The following is a 20560-nucleotide window of genomic DNA, read 5'->3' on the forward strand; positions in this document are numbered from 1 at the left end:
CACTGTATATAGCTATGTCTAATTATATAAGATGATTCGCCTGGCATTAATCACGTATCTCTGAGGAAACAAAAATTATTAAAACATAACAGGTTTCCTTGGTCCGCCTGAACTGCTAATAAGCTGAAAAATGGCGAAAAATATGAAAAAATAAACCTATAGTAAATTTAAAGTACTTAATTTGTTCCTTGCCGGTTTAGCATTCCACCAATCAAAAAAAAATTGTACAAATTCCGAAAGCGAAAGAGTTTCTGACAAATTTATGAGAAACAAATTTGTTAATTCTTGAATATATAAAACCTCAAAGCCTGTGTACTACTGAAGCTTCCCGCCCTTTTTAAGTATTATTATTTTGTATATTAATTGCAAGAATATTTATATCAACGAGTTCTCAAGCTTTTAAGTAAATTAAAAAAATAATAAATAACCACATGAGCATATTTGTAATTATATAAAGTATTTTTTTTGGCTGTAACATTAGGTTTTATAACACTTTACTAGTTAGCTAAAATTAAAGTGAGGTCTAGGGGCAGCGCATGCGTGAGGGGGGACTTGGCGCCATCTGAGGAGGTGTTCAGTGAAGTTATCTGGAAATATCTTGTAAAATGACCGACAAAGAGGGAGCGAAGGGTAAGCATACAACTACTACAAGAACTACCAAGTGTCAGAGGGGTAATATTTATAGTTTATGTGTATAATTATCAAATACTGTACAAGGTAGTGATAATATAATTTCATGTTTGGCGGGATCATAATCCATGCTTTGTTGATAAGTAAACATTATATGATTTGTTTGGTTTTCTTATTTTAAGTCTTATTTAAATTATTTATGTCCTATGCAGAGGAAGGTAACAATATATATTCCTATTATGTATACATGTAGCTTGTAGTTATTAGCCTGTGTTAATTGTATGGTGAGGACGGGCCCACAAGTGTCCGGTGTCTGAATAGAATGGAAGGTAAACGGCACAGGGAACATGGCACAACTGTCACACTCGGAAAGTATGGCCAAAAAAAATTGAGGCACAATTGTTAAACTTGTTAAAAATACACTAAACGTTTTTTTTTTATTGAGTTAATATTTTCATTTTAACACATAAATGGCCATTTCCAATGGATGTTGTAGACTGCACCTTGGAGGAACTCTAATACTGACTTGCGGCCTGCTCGACGTTCCTGGGAGAGGGTTTCAGTCTCGGTTGGAGGTTCATTTAACGTAATGGATATTTTGCCGTGACCGACTAAATTCCTACTAACGCTATTTTACCGTGAGTGTGCTCTGGTTGGCTAAGTACTTTCTATTTTTTATGATGGCGGGGGGGGATCTGCCCCCCAGCTAGGAAGTTAGGTAGGTTTCTTTGATTGGTTAGGTCACGTTCTAGTAAATGTCGCCTCTTCTATAATGATGAAAACATCTGTGGAAAAAAAATTGAAGTCTCTCCTGGTTAGGTATGTTAATAGCTACACAACGACCGATTCACGGTGAAATAAATGCCAAATGCCGCCAAAGTCACGGTCACATACCGTTCTAGCGTTCGCCGGTAATGGACGATTGGCCAAACAGAGTGCACTCATGGTAAAATAGCGTTATTGGGCACTTAGCCGGTTATAGAAAAATATCCACTACCTTTGATGCTTCTTGGGTGGCTCATCACGGGACTCCTTGAGATTCTGATAGGACACTAACAGATAGTTGCTTGTGACGTAGGTCTTGAAGTTTGTCAGAAAGGGTTCCGTGTCATCAAGCGTGTGTGTTGTTTGATGTAGTTGATGCTAGCAGGTATGCCCTCAAGACAGAGCATCCCACAGAACAGCTTGTTGTCCTCACTCTCCTGGTAGATCAGGGATGGGGAACTTTTTAGGTTGGAAGGACCAGATTGAAATAATAAGCGAGTTTCTTGGCCCACTTACATTTTTAAATTTAATAATACAGTAATCTATGCAAATTTAATAGGTACGACCACATTCCTGGAACATCATTCCAATGCCGTTCCATTAATATATGTTTTATAATAGTGTATACGTATATCCTTTAAATTTCATCCAAATCTATCAACAAATTCTGTACTTTACCACCTGAGTATCCCCGTATAAGAGATTAAAACCCACTGAACTCAAGTATAGTCATGGACCACCCCGAGACCCCTGCTGTAAAGTCTTGATATGCAGAGTTCTTGGATTTTTCTCCAGGATGCTTGTATTAGATGGTAGAAGCAGCCATAGCAGATCACTTCATTACCGAGGACATTTTCGATAGCTTGTTGAATTGCTTGTTCAAATGATGTCCACCAGTTACATGAAGAAATGTAAGGTTTGATCTGACTCCCCCCCCCCCTTCCCCCTCCTTCCTTGTGGTATTACGACATTTGATAATTGTGGAAAAAAATGGTTATTTTTTTTAGTGTGAAAGTTGTGCCTTTCATTCCAGTTCCAATGTTTTCTCTTGTCATTTTTTCTGAGTACAGTCTGAATGTTATCATTATTGAATGCCACTGGTTCATACAGTATATCACTATCAGGTGTCATTTGTTTCTGTTTGTGTACAGTAAATATTTCTCCAACAACAATTTGTTAGCATCTACTACCATGCTCAGGTCCTTTTCGTCCTCTAACCTCTAATTTTAGCACCATGGAGCACATGTGATGCATATTACACCCTAAATGCAAACTTATACAAGTGTACAGGTATTGTTTCAAAGTTCTTAAAATTTCAATAAGAATTCATCTTAGCTTTTATTGGTGCAAAAAAAGATAAAAATTAGTTGCAGTATTCTAAACTGCCGTATGAAAAGTTGAATGATATACTGTAATAAAATGTATTCATTATTTATAAATCAATAAACTCAATTTGTAGCTAATGGTTATGTTACCTCTTCATGTTTATTTGGTGTCTTATATAATAAAGCAGTTGCAAAGAAATGAATGATACATGCAGAAAAATTTTATCTCTGCCAAAAATATCATCAGAAATGTAACATTAGTATAAACATACAATACATGCATACAGTAGTTGATGGCCAGCTGACTGCACCTACTGTTCTGGCAATATTAATCACTTAGCAGTAAATATTGTATACAGTACAGTTCTTAAAAAGCTTGGTGATTGTAACTTTTATATGGTAAAAGTGATGTTTCAAAATATAAATTGGCACAGGGAAAGTACAATATTGTACAGTATAATCTGAATTTAAGACTTTATAAAACTTGGTAATTTTTTGGTTGAATCAGGTTTGTTTTTCAAGTTGCCATAGGGGAAATATCCACAGCCTCCTGTACTTTGGGTTTGTTTATATGCATGGTACGTTTTTATAAAGAATTTTACGTTACTTTATATGGTAGCTATACAAGGTACTCACATTTTGGATATGGTGTATTATTGGAGGTTATGGAAATTGACTACTGGTATATAAAGAGTATAGGACCTGTACTGTACATAATTTTTTATTCTCCATGGTGTACTGTATTAAGAATACTTTATGCAGTTTCTACATTGCAACTTGTGTTAGTCATTGATTGTGTAAAAGAAATGAGTCAAAATTATATTTATTTTATATAGGTGAATGATAAATTATTTTTCCAAATTTTCTTACAGAATTACTAAATAGTGTTTCTTATTGTAGAAAAATGGTGCCTGGAATCAAGAACAGCACCGTCATATTCTGGCACTCTTTCCATTAACTGTAATAGATGTTAGACTATGATGTTACCCTTCCCTAACAATGCACCCTAACTCTTGTAGTCACTTGGAATAACCCAGCATCACACAAGACACATGTTCATGCCTATACAGTACTGTACACACCTCAACACCTTGCCTACTGATCGTGCATACATGGCACTCTTTCCTGCATGTCCAGTTCTCCCGTGTGTGTTTGTAAAACTAACCATAGTTATGTAGCTAACACAGGTAAATGATGATTTGCTCTGTGAATCTTAAATGTTTACAGTGTAGCACAGTTAGAGCATTCTCCCTGCAGAGAGACGGTTTGGGATTCCTTCTCATACACCAATTCATTCACTTAGGGATAGTAAAAGGAGCTTGGTGAAATGATGCTTGGTGTATTAGCATCATTCCAAGAGGGGATGGGATAACTCACTAATTGCTGAATGCTAAGAATCAGAATCAGGACTTGCTTGGTCAGCCTGCATGTTTGGAGGCAAGGCTTATGTGTGTGTGTGTGTGTGTGAAGTTATATATCACTAAACAATATTGGGAGACATGTGTGATCTTGTAATCAGTCTGTTTTGTTGTATAACATTTGTCCATTAACTTTAGAAAGGCTTCATATATTGAAATGAAATTAGGTAAATGCAGACTCACATGAATATTTAGGTCTATGGCATCTTAGGGGGCATTAGAGAGCCTTGTTAATGCCCCTTTATGAAATTTTGAGATTTCTTGAACTTAATGCAGTATTTCTTGTACAAGTGTGCAAATACCACTTTCCAAACTCTTAGTTGCTCTTTGGACTTATTTTCAATATGGTGTACCATAATGTATGTACAGATACAGTACTAATCTTCCTGCACTACTATGCCTGGGATGACATCTCATAACCCTCTACAGTGGAAATTGTTTTAAAATCGATGGTTTTTCATTTCTATTCAGTGACATAAAAAATTTGGTAATCCTTGGCTGAAATCAGTTATTGTATTCTTGCTAGCAGTTTGGGAAAGAAAATTTACCTTACCATATAAGAATGTGGTGTAGGTGAGGTTTAGTGTTGTACATGTATGGAACTTAGGACAGCCCTTGTTTTTATTATACAAGTACTGTAGCTCACTTGAAGTAGATAGAGTACTTCTCTTCCAACATATATATTTTGATAATTTGTTACGAAGACATCATGAATCTTCATTATTATACAGTATATATACATTGTCGTAGACTTATAACTGCATGATTATCAGTATGTATAAAGTACAGTACAGTATACAAGTATTTTTAGATAATTATAATAATTGTTTTTCACCATATATATAGTTTGGTGAAAAGGGCTTACATACATGTAAAAGGAATTGCCTGACTCTTGGTTGTCAACTTTAAAAGTGCAATCATTTTTCCTTTAGAAGTAGTTTACAGTATTAGTAATCAGCTGTAAGTTAGGGAAACTAAAGAAAATATTCTTTTGTGTTGTGTAGTAGGGGATGGTGGTGGCCCTGCGCCTGTGCGTGCGGCACCAGACCTCCCGACAACCGTGGCTGTGGCAGAGGTAACACCTGTGCAACGTCTGCAAGGTGGGCCACGGAGTCATTTGCTAGATGGGTGACATTCCATCTCCTTATTTAAGTGGCACTGCTGTGCTTTCCTTTTCAAGTGACTCAATGCTGCCCACTGTGGTAAGGGATTTCACTTGAACCAAGGCTGATTTTCACAAAGATTGTCTCTAAGCCTGGTCAGATACCCATTAGGGGCACCATTGTCATACCCTCATGATGTATATTGTAGTTTATTATGTGTTGACAGTTTATATGTAGTTTATAATGTGTTGACAGTTTATATGGTGCTTAATTCTAGTTTCATTCTCAGCCATAGTGGGTGAATCAGGCACATTTGTAATGGAAAGGGCAACTGTTGAAAAAGTACTTTAAATGTTGTGCTAGTAGTAGTATTTTTCTATAATTTAAATTTCCTTAAATGTCTGGTTGTTGGAACTGTAATTCTTTCACTCATAACGGAGATATTAATTTTGCACTAAGATTATTTGTGCTATTTTACAGACACATTTGATGATGCAGTGGAAGAGCGTGTTATCAATGAAGAGTATAAGATATGGAAAAAGAACACACCCTTCTTGTATGACCTTGTGATGACTCATGCCCTAGAGTGGCCATCACTTACAGCACAATGGCTCCCTGATGTCACAAGGTACTCTTCTAATTTAGCTGCCACAAGGAATGAAGGGTTACTACTAAAGCAATGATGGTTGTATTTTGTTTTGTGAGCTAAATGATCAATGATCTGTGTTTGTCAGTCACAAGTCCACACAGGTGGCCAAAGATTTACAGTACAGAGCTTGTTAATCTGTATCCGTCACCTATTGTCATGTCTAAATTAGTGGAAAGTACTAGCAGAACTAGTTGTCACCAAGGCAAAACTCGTCATGAGACTAAATTTTGGTGGGCTGGGAATGCATGGGTGAGGAAGGTAGGTGACGCTACTGCCACACTGAAGTGCGAGATTCAAAAGGATGCAATATCATACCAGCGATTTATATAAAATATTGTTCCCTGATTATTAAATGACTATATCAGAACAATGCTGTTTAGTATGACATAAATCAGCAAATGCCAGTACAGTAATTACAGTGTGAGTTGAAATGGGAAAAAATTGCACCGTTCCTTCATAGAAAACGTGTCTTGGGACTTCTCAGGGGCTCTTTGATTTCATATCTTTTTGGAATATTTTCTATAGGGAACTTACTTGCTTATAATTTAGCAGCTTACAAATGCATATTAAGAAACTACAAAGATTAGTTTTAGTATTGCCTTGAACACTACAGCTTTCTCAAGATTATAGGTCTCCTTTCCATGAATGACCACAGAGAATCATATCCTTACTTTTATGGTAATTATAGAAACTGCTAACTTTATCCAGCCATTCACAAACCGAAATACTGTACCACTTTGAAGGTAAAGAGTGGGAAAGGAGACAGGACTGCTTGAGATAAAGTGAATGAGTCATGGATATTGTTTTAAAGAGTTATATACAGTGTTACTAAAGTGTCAGCCACCTTGTTTGATGCAGCAACAGTATTTTCAGTTTAGGTAATATGGGATATCCTTATATGGTTTACATGTTTCATCATGTTATAATATAACCTAAATTTTGTCACAAGTGTGGTTATCTTTTTGCAGACCGGAGGGCAAAGACTACAGCATTCATAGGCTGATCCTTGGTACACACACCAGTGATGAGCAGAACCATCTGCTTATTGCCTCAGTTCAGCTTCCAAATGAAGATGCCCAGTTTGATGCATCACATTATGACAATGAGAAAGGCGGTATGATTTTTTATTTTCTCTCATTCTTGTTATCTTATCCCTACTATGTTACAAGGTGGCTGGAATCAGCAAACATATGTACTCTCTCTATTTGTTGTTATTCATTTACTTGAAGCTGCTGTGATATCTCCACAAACCAATTGATGCCAGGCTCTTCTTTTATTAATGTACTTCTGCTTCCTGAATATCCATTCCCATCACTTTTGTTGTATTCTTTGCCCTAACCACCCCTTTCCTTTTAGAGTAAACATCCTTAATGGCCTAAAAGTATTTGCATATTACCTGCTAGCTGTGTTAAAGGTAATTAATTTTTCTTTTCTTTTCAGTGCATTCCCATAAAACATTGACTGAACTTTGACAAGTTTCAACGTTCTTGTTTCAGAGTTTGGAGGTTTTGGATCTGTCAGTGGAAAGATTGAGATCGAGATAAAGATAAACCATGAAGGAGAAGTAAATAGAGCTCGATATATGCCTCAAAATCCATGTGTCATTGCCACTAAGACCCCTTCTAGTGATGTGCTTGTCTTTGATTATACAAAGCATCCATCAAAGCCTGACCCATCAGGAGAATGCCATCCAGATTTAAGGTGAGTACAGCAACACAGTTTAGGTACTGATCTAACATATGACTGGAATTATTTGGATTTGATTCTAAGATTTGTTGGAGTAAGTAGAACATTATTTCCAGGGTGAGAACTCTTGAAAAACACATCTTTTCATTTCTTATCTTACAGTACAGTACACAATGTCTGTATACACTTAATCTTTCACTTAATTTCCGTTTGCTGATGTATTTTGACCAGACAGTGTACAATGCAGAAACCATATTGCTGTATGACTTATATGGAAGATGTAAATGTCGTATCATATGTTTTTATTATATTTTCAATAGATAGACCCAATTTAAAAAAATAATATTTGTTTACATGTATGTACTGTACTGAAGTAATTTAATTATTCTTTTGTATATAAAAACAAATGTTACGTTACAGGCTCCGTGGTCACCAAAAGGAAGGTTATGGCTTATCGTGGAACCCCAACCTGAATGGCTATCTCCTTAGTGCTTCTGATGATCACACCATTTGCTTGTGGGATATTAATGCAACTCCAAAAGAAAACAGAGTTATTGATGCTAAGACTATCTTCACAGGACACACAGCAGTTGTTGAGGTTAGTGAAAATAAGGTGGATGCTCTAGTATTTTTTTTTAAGACGGTGTCGGCAAGGAAGTATTAAACGTACCATACAAGGAGAATAGTAGAGGTAGTTTGGGATTTGTCTTGTAAGTGAGTATGGTTAGATGTGTTGTGCAATGTCTTGTTTTTCAAGGACAGGGATAAAGGTGAATGTTTATTGGGTGAGCCATATCATCAAGTAGAAGACATAATGTGAATGGGTAAATTAATAGGTGATTCTACTTTGCTACTGTGAGAAAAATGGAGGGATCACCAACAGCAAACAACAGTGCCACGGTATAGATTTGTTGTAGCCGTGTATAGTCAGCTAAAGATTCATCGGCCCCACCCTGGCTATCGTGCTCGCAATTTTACCTGATAATACTTGAAGTAAGGCTGTATGTAATGGGGATTGTGATTGGTAGATCTGTTTTTGACTATATCACTGTCAGGATAAATATTAAACAATTGAAAGGTAGCATTTTTATAATAATAAACTATTCATCATTGTTTAAGATCGCGATAAGTTTCAAACGTTTGTATATTTGCTTCAATAATGAACAAAATATATTAATGAATTGGTAATGCAACTACAACCAGGGCTGCCACAAAATTCTCGCATCAAATTTCAAGAATACGTTCCACACTTAATCGCGTGAATGCTTGATTATAAAGTAACATTTTCCTCACTTGTTGATGTGTGAGGTCTTCAAGTGAGGACTGATCTATTGCAGTACTGTACAAGCTTTCACACAATTGCCTCAAAAGTTTGTAAGGCAGTGTGCAGACATAATTTTTTTGAGACACCTTATATAATCAAACTTTTTCTTAAATCCTATACATATTTAACCCTCTTTAGATTAAGCAACCAGAAAAGACGTATAATTAGTAATTTAATAATTCTTGAAACTTAAAACTTAAGGGCGTGAATGGAACTATACAATATTTAGTTTTTAGTAAAAATTTTCAACGAGAGAGATTAAAGTTCTCTCTATTTCTACACATAACCTCAGATTATGTCAGCCTCTATTCATAATCTGTCATAATCTGTTTCAGGGTTATTGACAGATTTAGATTTACTGTACTGCCCACCTGACCACAGTCCTGCACTTTGACCTAACTAACATATGTACTGTAGTCACCTGGTGTAAGTGTATGATTTAGAACTGTGTGGTGGCCTGATAGATGAGACTTGTGTTTATTACTGTAAATTGTGTCAAGACTCCAATCTCATTACTCTGGGTGTTAACCTTTTTACTTTGGGAATGCCACTTTTAATATTTTATTGGGCTAACACCAGATGATTTTGTTCAGCACAGAGGGGACCCCATACACAAGACATTAAAAAAAAATCCTTTGTTTTAAGGGGGTGTTGGTCCTAAAACTTAAAGTAGGGAATTTTTAGGGTACTTGGGTTGATTTTTTGCACAGAAATACCTATTATTTGATATAAAAGCATAAAATATACTTGTATACAGTACTGTACAAATATATATCACTATTAAAAACATTATGAACTATAATTTAGAGATGTCTGTACATGCATATTTCCCCTGTTATGGCTGTTCATCAACTGTTGGTCCTTCACTACAATTCTCTTTGTTTATTATCTATTATTATGTCTAAAATGACAGTCACTGCTTCTTGATTAAGTATACTTGGAGAAGCACTGGCAGATGTTTTTGACTCATTGTACATGATATGGGGTGGCCTCTCAAGAAATAAATGTGATCATACAAAACAACTTGCATCACACATTCAGTTCAACACAATTGTTACTCTGGTATCAAATTGCCATCGTCTTCTACGATGTGTAACAGGAAGCATAGTTGAGTGAAAATACATCTTTGGGCATTTAGAAGGTTCTTGTTAGTTTCTGCACTACTGGAAATAATTTTTGTGCTATGGGTTAAATTTTTTCTTACTATATGTTGTGATGAAATGAAGTACGTTACAATAATAAAATATATAGGTCGTGGAGATTAGATTGCAATACTCAAAATAAAGCTTTGTGAATTTGTGATTAACAAGGACCGCCTGCATGTACATTAAAAATTGGTTGATATATTTAACTTGAGAAATTTATCTTTTAGGATGTGGCGTGGCATCTTCTACACGAGTCACTCTTTGGTTCTGTGGCAGATGATCAGAAGCTCATGATCTGGGATACACGAGCTAACAACACAAATAAACCTTCACACACAGTGGATGCCCACACTGCTGAGGTTAATTGTCTTTCCTTCAATCCCTATTCAGAATTTATCCTAGCTACTGGCAGTGCTGACAAGGTAATTACTGTTTCTTGTTTTGAATAATATAAGTTATGAAATTTTATTGTCTAGTAATCACTAGTGAAATATATTCATGTCATATTAAATTGTATACAAGCATGATTATTTTGATGTATTTTGTAGATGTAAACCCTTGTATGCTAATGTTAGAAAGTAAAACCTTTACTAAATTTTAAGTCACAGTACAGTATTCACATCTTGTAGTTTGTATACAATATATATGCTGAAAATGTCAACGGGTCATAGGCTTTTATTCCCTCCTCTTCCAAACAAACGTTTTGGGTATATAGAGGTGAGACTGTATGTCCATAATTAATTTTATTTATACTTAATGAATTACAGTCTGAATGGGTCTACATAAATTTTTTGTATGAACCTCTATCATATTAGGACAGTTAGATTCTTACTTGGCATTGTGATTTTAAAACTCTAATTCTGCTTGACAGCTGACTTTCCACACTCTGGAAAAGCTATTCGGACCATATCTGAATCTGAATTCTAAAAGAAAATGGTGTCTTTTCGATGTGGCACATTTTGCGAGTGCAATCAATGCCTGGTTTAGGTTTTACAGTCGTTTCTTGTAATGTAGTCTTTATTAGCTAATTGTTTCATGGTGGTCAAGTTGATGATGGTAGGTGCATTGACATATCACTTGTCAAACTATTTCAGACAGTTTTTCTGGTTTTTGTGACAATCATTTTTCACTTTTAGGGATTTGGCATTTGTTTCTCATTTGTCTTGATGGTTCCTCATGCACCAATTTGCTTTGTATGGAGGTATTCAGACAACTTGGGGCTTGTGTACCAGTTAACATTATGCATAATTGACCTATAGTATTCATGACAAAGCCAAATTTTCCCAGTTTGTCATCAGGTTCAATCTGTGTCTGATCCCACGTAGAATGTATCCATTGTCACACTTGAGGAGCACAAACAATTTAGCTCCTAACTTGTATCTCTTAGTATGTTTGCCAGAAGTCTCGGAAGGGGGTCAATATATTGCCAGATATTTTTATTTGATATTTTTTCTTAGTATTTGTAAACTGACAAAATTTTCCTTATTGGGTCAGTTTCATCTTGTCATTTTCCTGAAATTTGGAGAAGTTTTGGTAGCAGGAAGAATTGGTCAAGAGGTATTGTGTATATTCTTGTTTCTAGCATTGTTACATTATCTTCAATGTTGCTTCACGTTTACTTTTTTCACATAAGTTATCAAAAGATTTACTGAAAAATAAATATACTGGTATGTCATTCACTTCACCTAGGGAGTGGCTGATGTTGAACTAGATAATGTATGCTCCATGATATGATCGAAGTACCTGTTAATTTCATCTACGTTATGAAATTTAACCTAAATAGACCTGGAACTAAGGATAATTTATACTTATAATTTCTCTACTTAATTATCCATGTAATAATAAAACAACCCTCCTTATTAGGGTATGGTATGGAGGTGGTTAGGTCTAATTGGATAGTTCCCGAGATTTGTTATTTGCGTTTAGACGTGTCTATAGTGAGAGATCCAGGTGGAGTTGGAGGAGCATTTCTGTTGGCAGCACCTCTACTGTTGTTTTCAGTAATTGGCTTAGTTGCTCTCTTGTGGAAAGTTAGTGAGCTACACAAAACATGGGCTATTTTACTCAGTCATAAAGTGGGTTTACAAAATACACCTCCTTCATTTTTGTTCTTCACAGACTTCATTTTGTGTGACTTTCATTACTATATACTGTACTGTACTTTACCTACAAAATTTGGGGCATAGAAAGGTAGTCTTAGTTTAATTTGTTGAGGTTTATTTGTTTTGACTTGCATTTTCAGGATTTTCTGTGCATACTATATACAGTACTGTGAAATAAAGGTTATTCAGTTTTAAGATAAAGCAAAACTAGTCTTGTCTTTTAAGTATTTATTTGTGTATTTTTAATGAATGCTGCTTGCTACAATTCCAGTAGAATTAGTATTTATTATTACAGTATTATTATTATTATTACAGTATTATTATTATTATTATTATTATTCATTTATCTCAGTTTTTGCTATGTTAATTTTTTTTATCCATTTAATACCTCACATTTCTTTTGGTTGTCTCATCCAATGTTTTATGTGTATGTAACATACTGTAGTATAACAACTAGTTTAGTTTGGCTTTTGAGCGATATACTTAATATTACTCATTCTTGTCTTCAGTTTTTCTTTTTCCTACAGTGGTACAAAATATAAACCAATTTTTATTTATTTGATGATCACTTACCTGAGTTAGATGGGTGTGGCAGCCAAGTGGATACAGTGCTTTTCTCCTGTCCTAATGGGTGCACCTGTGGTAACCCCACTTCACTTAGCTGTGAATAGGTACTTAACTTAATTGGGGAGAGTAGGTGGTTGAGTGCAATGCTACCTCCTTGTGTAATGATAAAAAGACTTTGTTGTGTGCTGTATCCACACTGCCCTTCACATGCTGTCAGGACCCACTCTCACTTTTGGTATAGAAGCTATATATTTCTGACCAATTTAACTTTTCCCTTGGTAATCTGTATATACTGTATTTTGTATTATTTTCTTTTTCTTTTTTATTTTAGTTATTTTAGGTTCATACACAGTCATCAATCATAATGTAGACAAAATAAAATGACCATGATTGTTATGCCCTACTAAAGTCATGTGGCATTGTTGTTGAACTTGTCCCTCCATCACAAGGAATTTACAGACATAAAGACAGGGTAGAGCTTGCATTCAGATCTGAGCAGCTCATAGATGTGCAGGAACAGTGCCTGAAATGTTTTAAATCAATTGAAATCAGGGTTGAATGCAATAAATGCTGTATGATTGTGATGGTGGCGTAGCTTTCCCTATTGTGGTTGTTTATAAAAGATGTAGTCAATACTTTGGTAACTTTGAACTGAAAGTCATATTAAAGCTTGTGCTCATTGTATGTTGTGCTTTATTTGGTCTGATAATGTGTTCCAAATGTCTGCAGCCTTTGCTTCCATTAAGATTAATGCTCACCATCACCCATGCATCATTTTGTAATGATAGTTGGAACACAGTAACTTGAGGTATGTTGCTGTATATAAAGAATAACATACCTCAAGTTACTGTGTTCTATAAAGCAGGGCACACCAAAGTGTTTTTTACATGCATGATTTTTGGCCTTTATATATGTTTATGTCGTCTATTTCTCAAACATGTCGAGAGTATTTTGACACTGACTACATAGATTGCATATACAGTACATAGTTTTCTCTAGATACACTTGAATAGGGTGTTAATGTTCAGAATAGTCAATAGAGTCACACACATGCACACTCACACCACACATTTGCATACTTATGAATACATAAAATGCATCCTTTAATTCATGTATGATATGCTATTTCTGATACGGGTATCTGTAAATGTTGAGAGTGTGAGGGTTTTCACTTAAGTACTGTATATCATTGATCACTTTTTTTAAGCTATGTATTATTTGCTGTTTCACTATCATGTATTTAGACTGCCATTTTGATGTGAAACACTTAACTTCTCCACATTACTGATGGCTGAATCAGCTTCACTTTTCTGCTTTGTTTCCGTGTGTTATGATAGTAGCTTAAATTTGTCACTGTTCCCCTCCATGCTTCTATTTGTGTGTTGTTTAACTCACCTAGTTTGAAGCTGATTTTTTTGTTGATAATGCAGAGAGCAATGCTTCATGTGTAACCTTTAAAAGCTAAGCTGCAATTTGTTTTTGTTGGTAGCAATTCCAAAACAGTGCCTGTTGTAAATGTTCAACACACATTTGTACCACCGTGTATATGCACCATGTATAAATTATTATGAAATTTTCAAGTATGAAGTTTAGCATTATGGCCTAAATAAATGCTTGTTTTGTATTGTAGTAATAGAACTATTTGAATCTTGAATTGTATAGTTTTCTATGTTTTGGTTATTGTTTGCAAATGTTTCCGTCGAGCTGTGTTTAATAGATTGTGTCGGGTTGACAAGATGAATTATGTAGTATGAGAGAGACATTTACTGGACTCGAGCAATAATCCTTCATTAGGACGTATATTAACCATAAGGAGAACTTTTGGATTGTGTGGCTGGATTAATTTTGTAGAATGTTAAAGTTTATTTATTTATAATGTTTCATGACAATATCTAAGGATTTTATATCAATAAAATTATAATGGAAATGTTAAAAAAAATGTCAATTCAGGCCAAATTTTATTTGTCAAGAGTTGTTGTGAATGATGTCAGTGCTTTGAATTGTATAGTATTTGATATATTTGATGAGAAGCATTGTACAGTACTCATTAGTAGGGTGTGGCTGCCTAGTGGATATGCTACCTGGGGTACCACTTTCATTTACCATGCTATGAATGATAGCGAACTTTATTGCTTGGGAAGTGAAGCTGATCAAGTGCAGTGCTGGCCACATTGCCGCCTCATGTATTGAAGGCTTGGTACTCAGTATGCTTTATCTTCGCTGCTCCCAAGAGGCTATCAAGCTTATGGGACCCACTTCTACTTTGTCATTAGTTACAACTACAGGGATATTGATCATGGGATACTTGTTTGTTTAGCAGGACAAAATAATAATAGCAATGTTGAAGCTAGAATCTCTTGATTGTGATGTGTTTCACCAAGACAAATCAATAATCAATGGATCTGTTTTAGTGAAATATTGTACACTTTCAAGATTACACCTCTGAAAAACATTGTTAATTAGAGTTGTACATAATTGTACAAAGCCCATGGTCACAATGGAAGATCAAAACATTGATCAGATTTGTTAAAAGTTATGGCTGCTCTCTTGTAGCTGGTAAACATGTTGTTCTGCATTATAAGTTATGGAATAGCCACAGGTAGAGGTTATTGCAGGAAATATTTAATTTGTTTTAAACATGCAGATGGACACAAAAAAATGTGCTTTAGAATGGAAAACTGCTAGATGCCATTATCAATGAACTAAGTCATTGGACCTAATTTGTTGTGATAACTAAGAATTTACATCGCTTGTAGATAACTTGAAATTAAACTTTGTTACTTGAAAATTAATAATACCAATGAAAAATGTGATTTTGGTGAATAATTATCAAAGTGAGACTGCTAACAGCAAGTCTTAAACTAAAGATTTAAATTTGCTATACATTCAGATTTTGATGTACTTTTGAAAGGAAAAAGTAATTACTGTACTGACATACATTTGTCATAACTGTAGTTTTAATGAAACATCAGGATTTTTAAAAATTTTGTTTGAGAATTAGAAAACTGTTATAACTTCTGAAATCTGCATACTGTATTAATCATATGTTGTATCTGTACTTGAAAATTTTGTATATAAATCCAATCCAATATTCTAAAGTTTAAAGAATTTGGAAGCTTGATAATTATTTAGTGGTTGTTCCCAGAAGGAGTGTGCTCAACTGTTATTGTTTAAAGTGCTATGACTTGTATGTACTCTGAAGCTTTATGGCTAATGTTTGACTCATGGTTACTCGTAAAGTTCATAGCAATTTGATGTAATATCCCTTCAGTAACCTTAGAAAGTTTTTTCACAGTGTTATAGTTGAGTAACTCCTCGCATAGTGATAAAACACTCGAGGCTACGTGCTGGTCTTAATCCAACAGTCTACATACACAAGTTACCGCTCTAGTGTGTTTTTCGTCTCTTGAGGATATAGAAAAATATGCGTGTGAACAGTTCAACATCCAGCTTCCCTTACAGACGGTCGCTCTGTGGGATTTACGTAATCTGAGCTTGAAGCTTCACTCGTTTGCCATGCACAAGGACGAAATCTTCCAGGTAAGTGAATCTTGCATGCCCCATGTGTGTGGTGAGCGCATGTGTCCTCAGTTATAATTTTCCACCCACCTTGCAGACAGTTGCCTTGTGGGACCTGCGCAATCTCAAGCTGAAACTCCACTCATTTGAGTCGCACAAAGATGAGGTTTTCCAGGTGAGCTTGACCGAGTTGGAGCAGCTGAGGGTAATTATTGTGTCAGGACTCAGGAGGAGTACAGCACAAGGCTGCACAGATGTATTTGGTGTTGGTTAGCTTTGTTGGAGTTTTGGATATGTTGGTGTGTGTGAGATGTTAGAGTAATGTATTTAATTTCATTTCTTTATGGTGGCACTTAATAGTCTTGTTTCTTATTATTCTTTCTTATAGAACAAGACAAAATACTTGCAAGTTTCTCCATATTCAGCTCTCTGTGTGTTGATTATTCACAAAATATTAATCAAGAATAAATTTATTCCAAGAATGATCTTTAATATCAAGATTATTTTTCTCTCCTTTTAAATATTTATACACATCAAGCCAATAGATTAATTTGCCAATTGTCAGACTCCAATTGATATATATTTGGCTACAAGTCTTTCGTGGGTTATAGATTACCCAGTGCCAGTTTGTCAAAGGGAAAGCTGGGTCTTCATGTCCAAGGATACAGTTACTTTTTCACTTGACAGTAATCACAAGTCTTAATTTTTTCTTTCTTTACTTAATTCAGATGTCATGGTTCATCACTTCAGGGTAAATATTTCATTTTTCAAAACAGTGTAGCAGTCTTAACAGCCTTTGTCCTCTTCTGGTGGTACAGGTTCAATGGTCACCTCATAATGAGACGATCTTGGCAAGTTCTGGCACTGACCGTCGGCTGCATGTATGGGACCTTAGCAAGATCGGTGAAGAACAGAGTGCTGAGGATGCAGAAGATGGGCCTCCTGAATTATTGGTATGCCTTTTTTTTTATGTAATTTTATTTGTCTATGCTTCCTAGTATTTTATAAACTCATGACTTTCAGTGAATTTATTGGCGAGGGAAAAGGTTTACTCTATTGTGTTGAAGTAACATCATGTGAGAGAGATTGTGCATTTATGTAAAGTTGTAGATTTTACTTAGAGACGGGTGGTAGATCACTCATATAATTTTTTCAGCAAAATTCATGCTTCCTTTCATATAATTCTTTTTCATCATAATGTGTCCTGTTTCAGTTCATTCATGGAGGTCATACTGCCAAGATTTCTGATTTTTCATGGAACCCCAATGAACCCTGGGTTATCTGTTCGGTCAGCGAAGACAACATCATGCAGGTATGTTGAATGATAAGTTGTAGATAATGCACCAGTTTATTCTCACATAGTGTATCTACAGATTAAAATACTTAATTCTGTTATAAAGCACCATGGTGTATATGCATGTGAAGATGGGTACTGTAGCACATATAGATGACTGATGTTTGCATTCAAATTTTGTTTGGGGAGGGCATAAAGGTTTTTTGTCAGTCTGATCTTAGTCTAAAGTTATTGATTATATTTTTGACAGTGGATGAAAAACATACGCCATGACTCAGATAGTGAACCACATTTGGAAGTCAACTTCCTGTCTTATGTGTGTGTGTGTGTGTTTGTGTGTTTTTTACTCCCTCACTATTCAGTGTTCTGTTATCTCCATACAAAACCCCAGTAGTCCATGTATACTGTGAAATCTTTATTTAATAGCCTACTGTATATGGGAGAAATTACTGTAATCTTTTAGGTGGATGTTTCATTGTGAGTGTTAAGGGAATGAATTGAGGCTCAGGTAGCCAGTTGTGTTCCCTTCTGTCTTTGCATGCAGCCAGTCAGCAATGGTTTGAGCTGTGTATGTTTTATGGAGTTTGCCTCTCCTTTGCACATTTATGAAAACATTTTGTGGGTACTGTTATGTAAATGCTCAAATGTTGATTGCTGAAAGGTGTACAGGTTTAGTGTTTTGTGTAGTTCTTCATAGATAGACCGGGAAGATGAATTGACATCAAGGATAATTTTTGGAGAAAGTTGGAAAATGCAGGTGTAGACAGCTGAAAGGGATTGACTATTAATTCTGAATGGGCGGATTTTTGATGGCATGGAGGATTGATTGACGAAGTTTTGAAACCAATGAGCAACTGCGAATGGAGTAAGAATACAAAAACTATCAGTGTCAAAGAGTACAGTACCTGTATATTGAGATTTCAACAAAATTATATTTTTGGCAAATTGGCGAGGGGTACTCCTTGTTTTGGTTTTTTTTAATTAACATGATTAATTGCTGTAGTACATTTCAAATAACAGAAAAACACCAAAAGCCAGTGTTGAAGAATTAACGTGTTTTTTTTTTTTTTCCCCTTGCCACTGTATCAAAACTTGTTCCATACTTTATAGTTTCAGTTACACGAAGTTTTGTAACCCGTGGAATATAGTACCTTTATTTCCCAATATACAGGCAATGGTCATATACTTCATCGAAAGTCCACAGTCCTTATCCTACACATCTGTCTATAATCACATTCTGATAATGACGACCCTTCAACTTCTCCATTGTCACACTTCTATTTTTACTAACACATTTTCTTCTTTTCAAACCTTGGCACACACATTTCCATTATCATTGCCATATCATTCTCTAAAGTTTTTCAATCTAAATACCATTTAGCTATTTCTTATAGACAAATATCCAAGTAGTATAATTTATTGATGAGAAACCTTGTAATTTTCTTGACAGGTGTGGCAGATGGCAGAAAATATTTACAATGATGAAGAACCAGAGACCCCAGCATCTGAACTTGAATCCGGTGCATCTTAAAAATCTGTAAGGCCTTCATTAATACTGTACCATCTGAAACTATTGACACTGCAGTCAGCTTTGTCCATACTCATAACTGGAGTGAGCATTATATGGTTTGCACTTGGATCTGTATACAAAGCACAGTATTTTACTGTGATTCAAAGAATATACTTATAATTTTTTCAGGTTGTGTCAGTTGATGTATGGAAAAGTTTTCATAAATTCATAGAATAAATGTTTATTTTATTAGGGTAATATATATCTACTACATCAAATCATCAGATCATTTTGTGGATATATTTGGCAATTGCTTTTACAGTACTGTGTAAAGTCATCAAACATTTGTCATTCCATATAATGCATAAACTTCTGTTAATTATGCTATTAATTGTTGCAAGGATTTCATTAGAATTACTATCATTTTCTTAATAAAATACATTTATGTTGAAATTCCTTTGTTTGTCTTGTCATTCAATAGTTTTTAAGCAATTGAACAGCGTGTTGAATAATGGCTATTGTTGGATTAAATCATCAGGGATATTTAGATAATTGAAATGAGAAAAGTAAGACTTATAGAGAATCCTACAGGGCTGTGCCATATTCACATCTGATTTTTTATTATTAGTTTTTTAATTATAGTATGTTACTGCTTCTCCAGAGACTTATCCATATCCTGATGTTTGCCAGATATAGATTTATATCAGTATAAGTTACACATTTTTATGCATAAATACAACTAATTAAGAGTAAATGCAGAGAAACACTTTATTTGCAGTCTTGTCCTCATGCTCCTACTGCATTAGATTATTTCATGGAAGTCCCCTTCTACAACCAGGCTCCAAATCTAGCTTCACACAACCATGCATCAGCCATCAACAACACATCTACTGTCTTTGTAAAAATTAGTAGATTTGACCATTTTCACTTATAGGTATTTTTGCTTCCTATAGATATCCATACCCATGTGCAGACCCTGATACTCTCTCTGCCCAACACTTGATCATCTCCTTAGTTTTTAATTATTTATTCTCTGCACCTTATTCACCCAACATTACTCACAAACAGGTAATTTCTGACAATTCTAATTTGCCCCTTCCTCTTGCATCCACAGTCTGTTTTATATAAAAAATTTAATGTTGGCTGGATGGCCGATTGATTCCTCAGTACATTTCATGTCTTATTTGACACAATTACATCATCTGAACCCATAAAACTTGTTTTTAGAATTACTGTAAAATTTAAATCTCGCTAATTCGATTTTTTTTTGATAATTCATTATAATTGGTTAGGATATTTAATAAGATTTTGTAACTGGAAAAAATTCAACTTTCGGCCAAAATTCTGCATTCAAAAGTGAAAAACAATGCTAATAAAAATGAATTACTGGTGCAGATAAATGAGATTAAGAAATGCAGTAAACTCACCCTAACTTGGACCCTTTAAGTACAGTATTTCGAAACCCTGTGATTCTCAGACGGAGTTGGCCTTGTACACCTTTCTTTCCATCTTGGACAATATCT

At 35.0% G+C, this 20560-nt stretch overlaps 1 protein-coding gene across 8 annotated transcripts; it reads left to right on the forward strand.

Annotated features, from left to right (window-relative positions):
* Window positions 1-503: 503 nt before the first annotated feature.
* On the forward strand, window positions 504-19490 carry LOC121859489 (chromatin assembly factor 1 p55 subunit). 8 transcript variants are annotated; one of them, XM_042356326.1, is made up of 12 exons: window positions 533-630; window positions 3621-3680; window positions 5143-5238; window positions 5722-5869; window positions 6859-7004; window positions 7387-7591; window positions 7997-8174; window positions 10273-10467; window positions 16331-16408; window positions 17043-17186; window positions 17447-17545; window positions 18978-19490. In XM_042356326.1, the coding sequence occupies exons 1-12, from the start codon at window positions 606-608 to the stop codon at window positions 19056-19058; spliced, it is 1455 nt and encodes a 484-aa protein (XP_042212260.1). In that variant the 5' UTR covers window positions 533-605; the 3' UTR covers window positions 19059-19490. The 8 variants fall into 8 exon arrangements, with proteins under 8 accessions (XP_042212263.1, XP_042212265.1, XP_042212260.1 ...); XM_042356323.1 differs by having other exon boundaries at window positions 557-672; XM_042356325.1 differs by lacking the exon at window positions 16331-16408 and adding an exon at window positions 16177-16254 and having other exon boundaries at window positions 559-672; window positions 17052-17186.
* The last annotated feature ends 1070 nt before the right edge of the window (window positions 19491-20560 follow it).

The sequence above is a fragment of the Homarus americanus genome, unplaced genomic scaffold, assembly GCF_018991925.1.
Source record: "Homarus americanus isolate GMGI-L3 unplaced genomic scaffold, GMGI_Hamer_2.0 scaffold7626, whole genome shotgun sequence".
NCBI classification, from domain to species: Eukaryota; Metazoa; Arthropoda; class Malacostraca; order Decapoda; family Nephropidae; genus Homarus; species Homarus americanus.

Bases quoted from the DNA above. Each gene is read 5' to 3' on its own strand.
- LOC121859489 (XM_042356323.1), top strand. From the start codon at position 606: ATGACCGACAAAGAGGGAGCGAAGGGTAAGCATACAACTACTACAAGA. The intron at 3,681-5,142 runs GTAATAGATGTT...TGTGTTGTGTAG, and splicing joins TGGCACTCTTTCCATTAACT to TAGGGGATGGTGGTGGCCCT. The intron at 5,870-6,858 runs GTACTCTTCTAA...ATCTTTTTGCAG, and splicing joins TGGCTCCCTGATGTCACAAG to ACCGGAGGGCAAAGACTACA.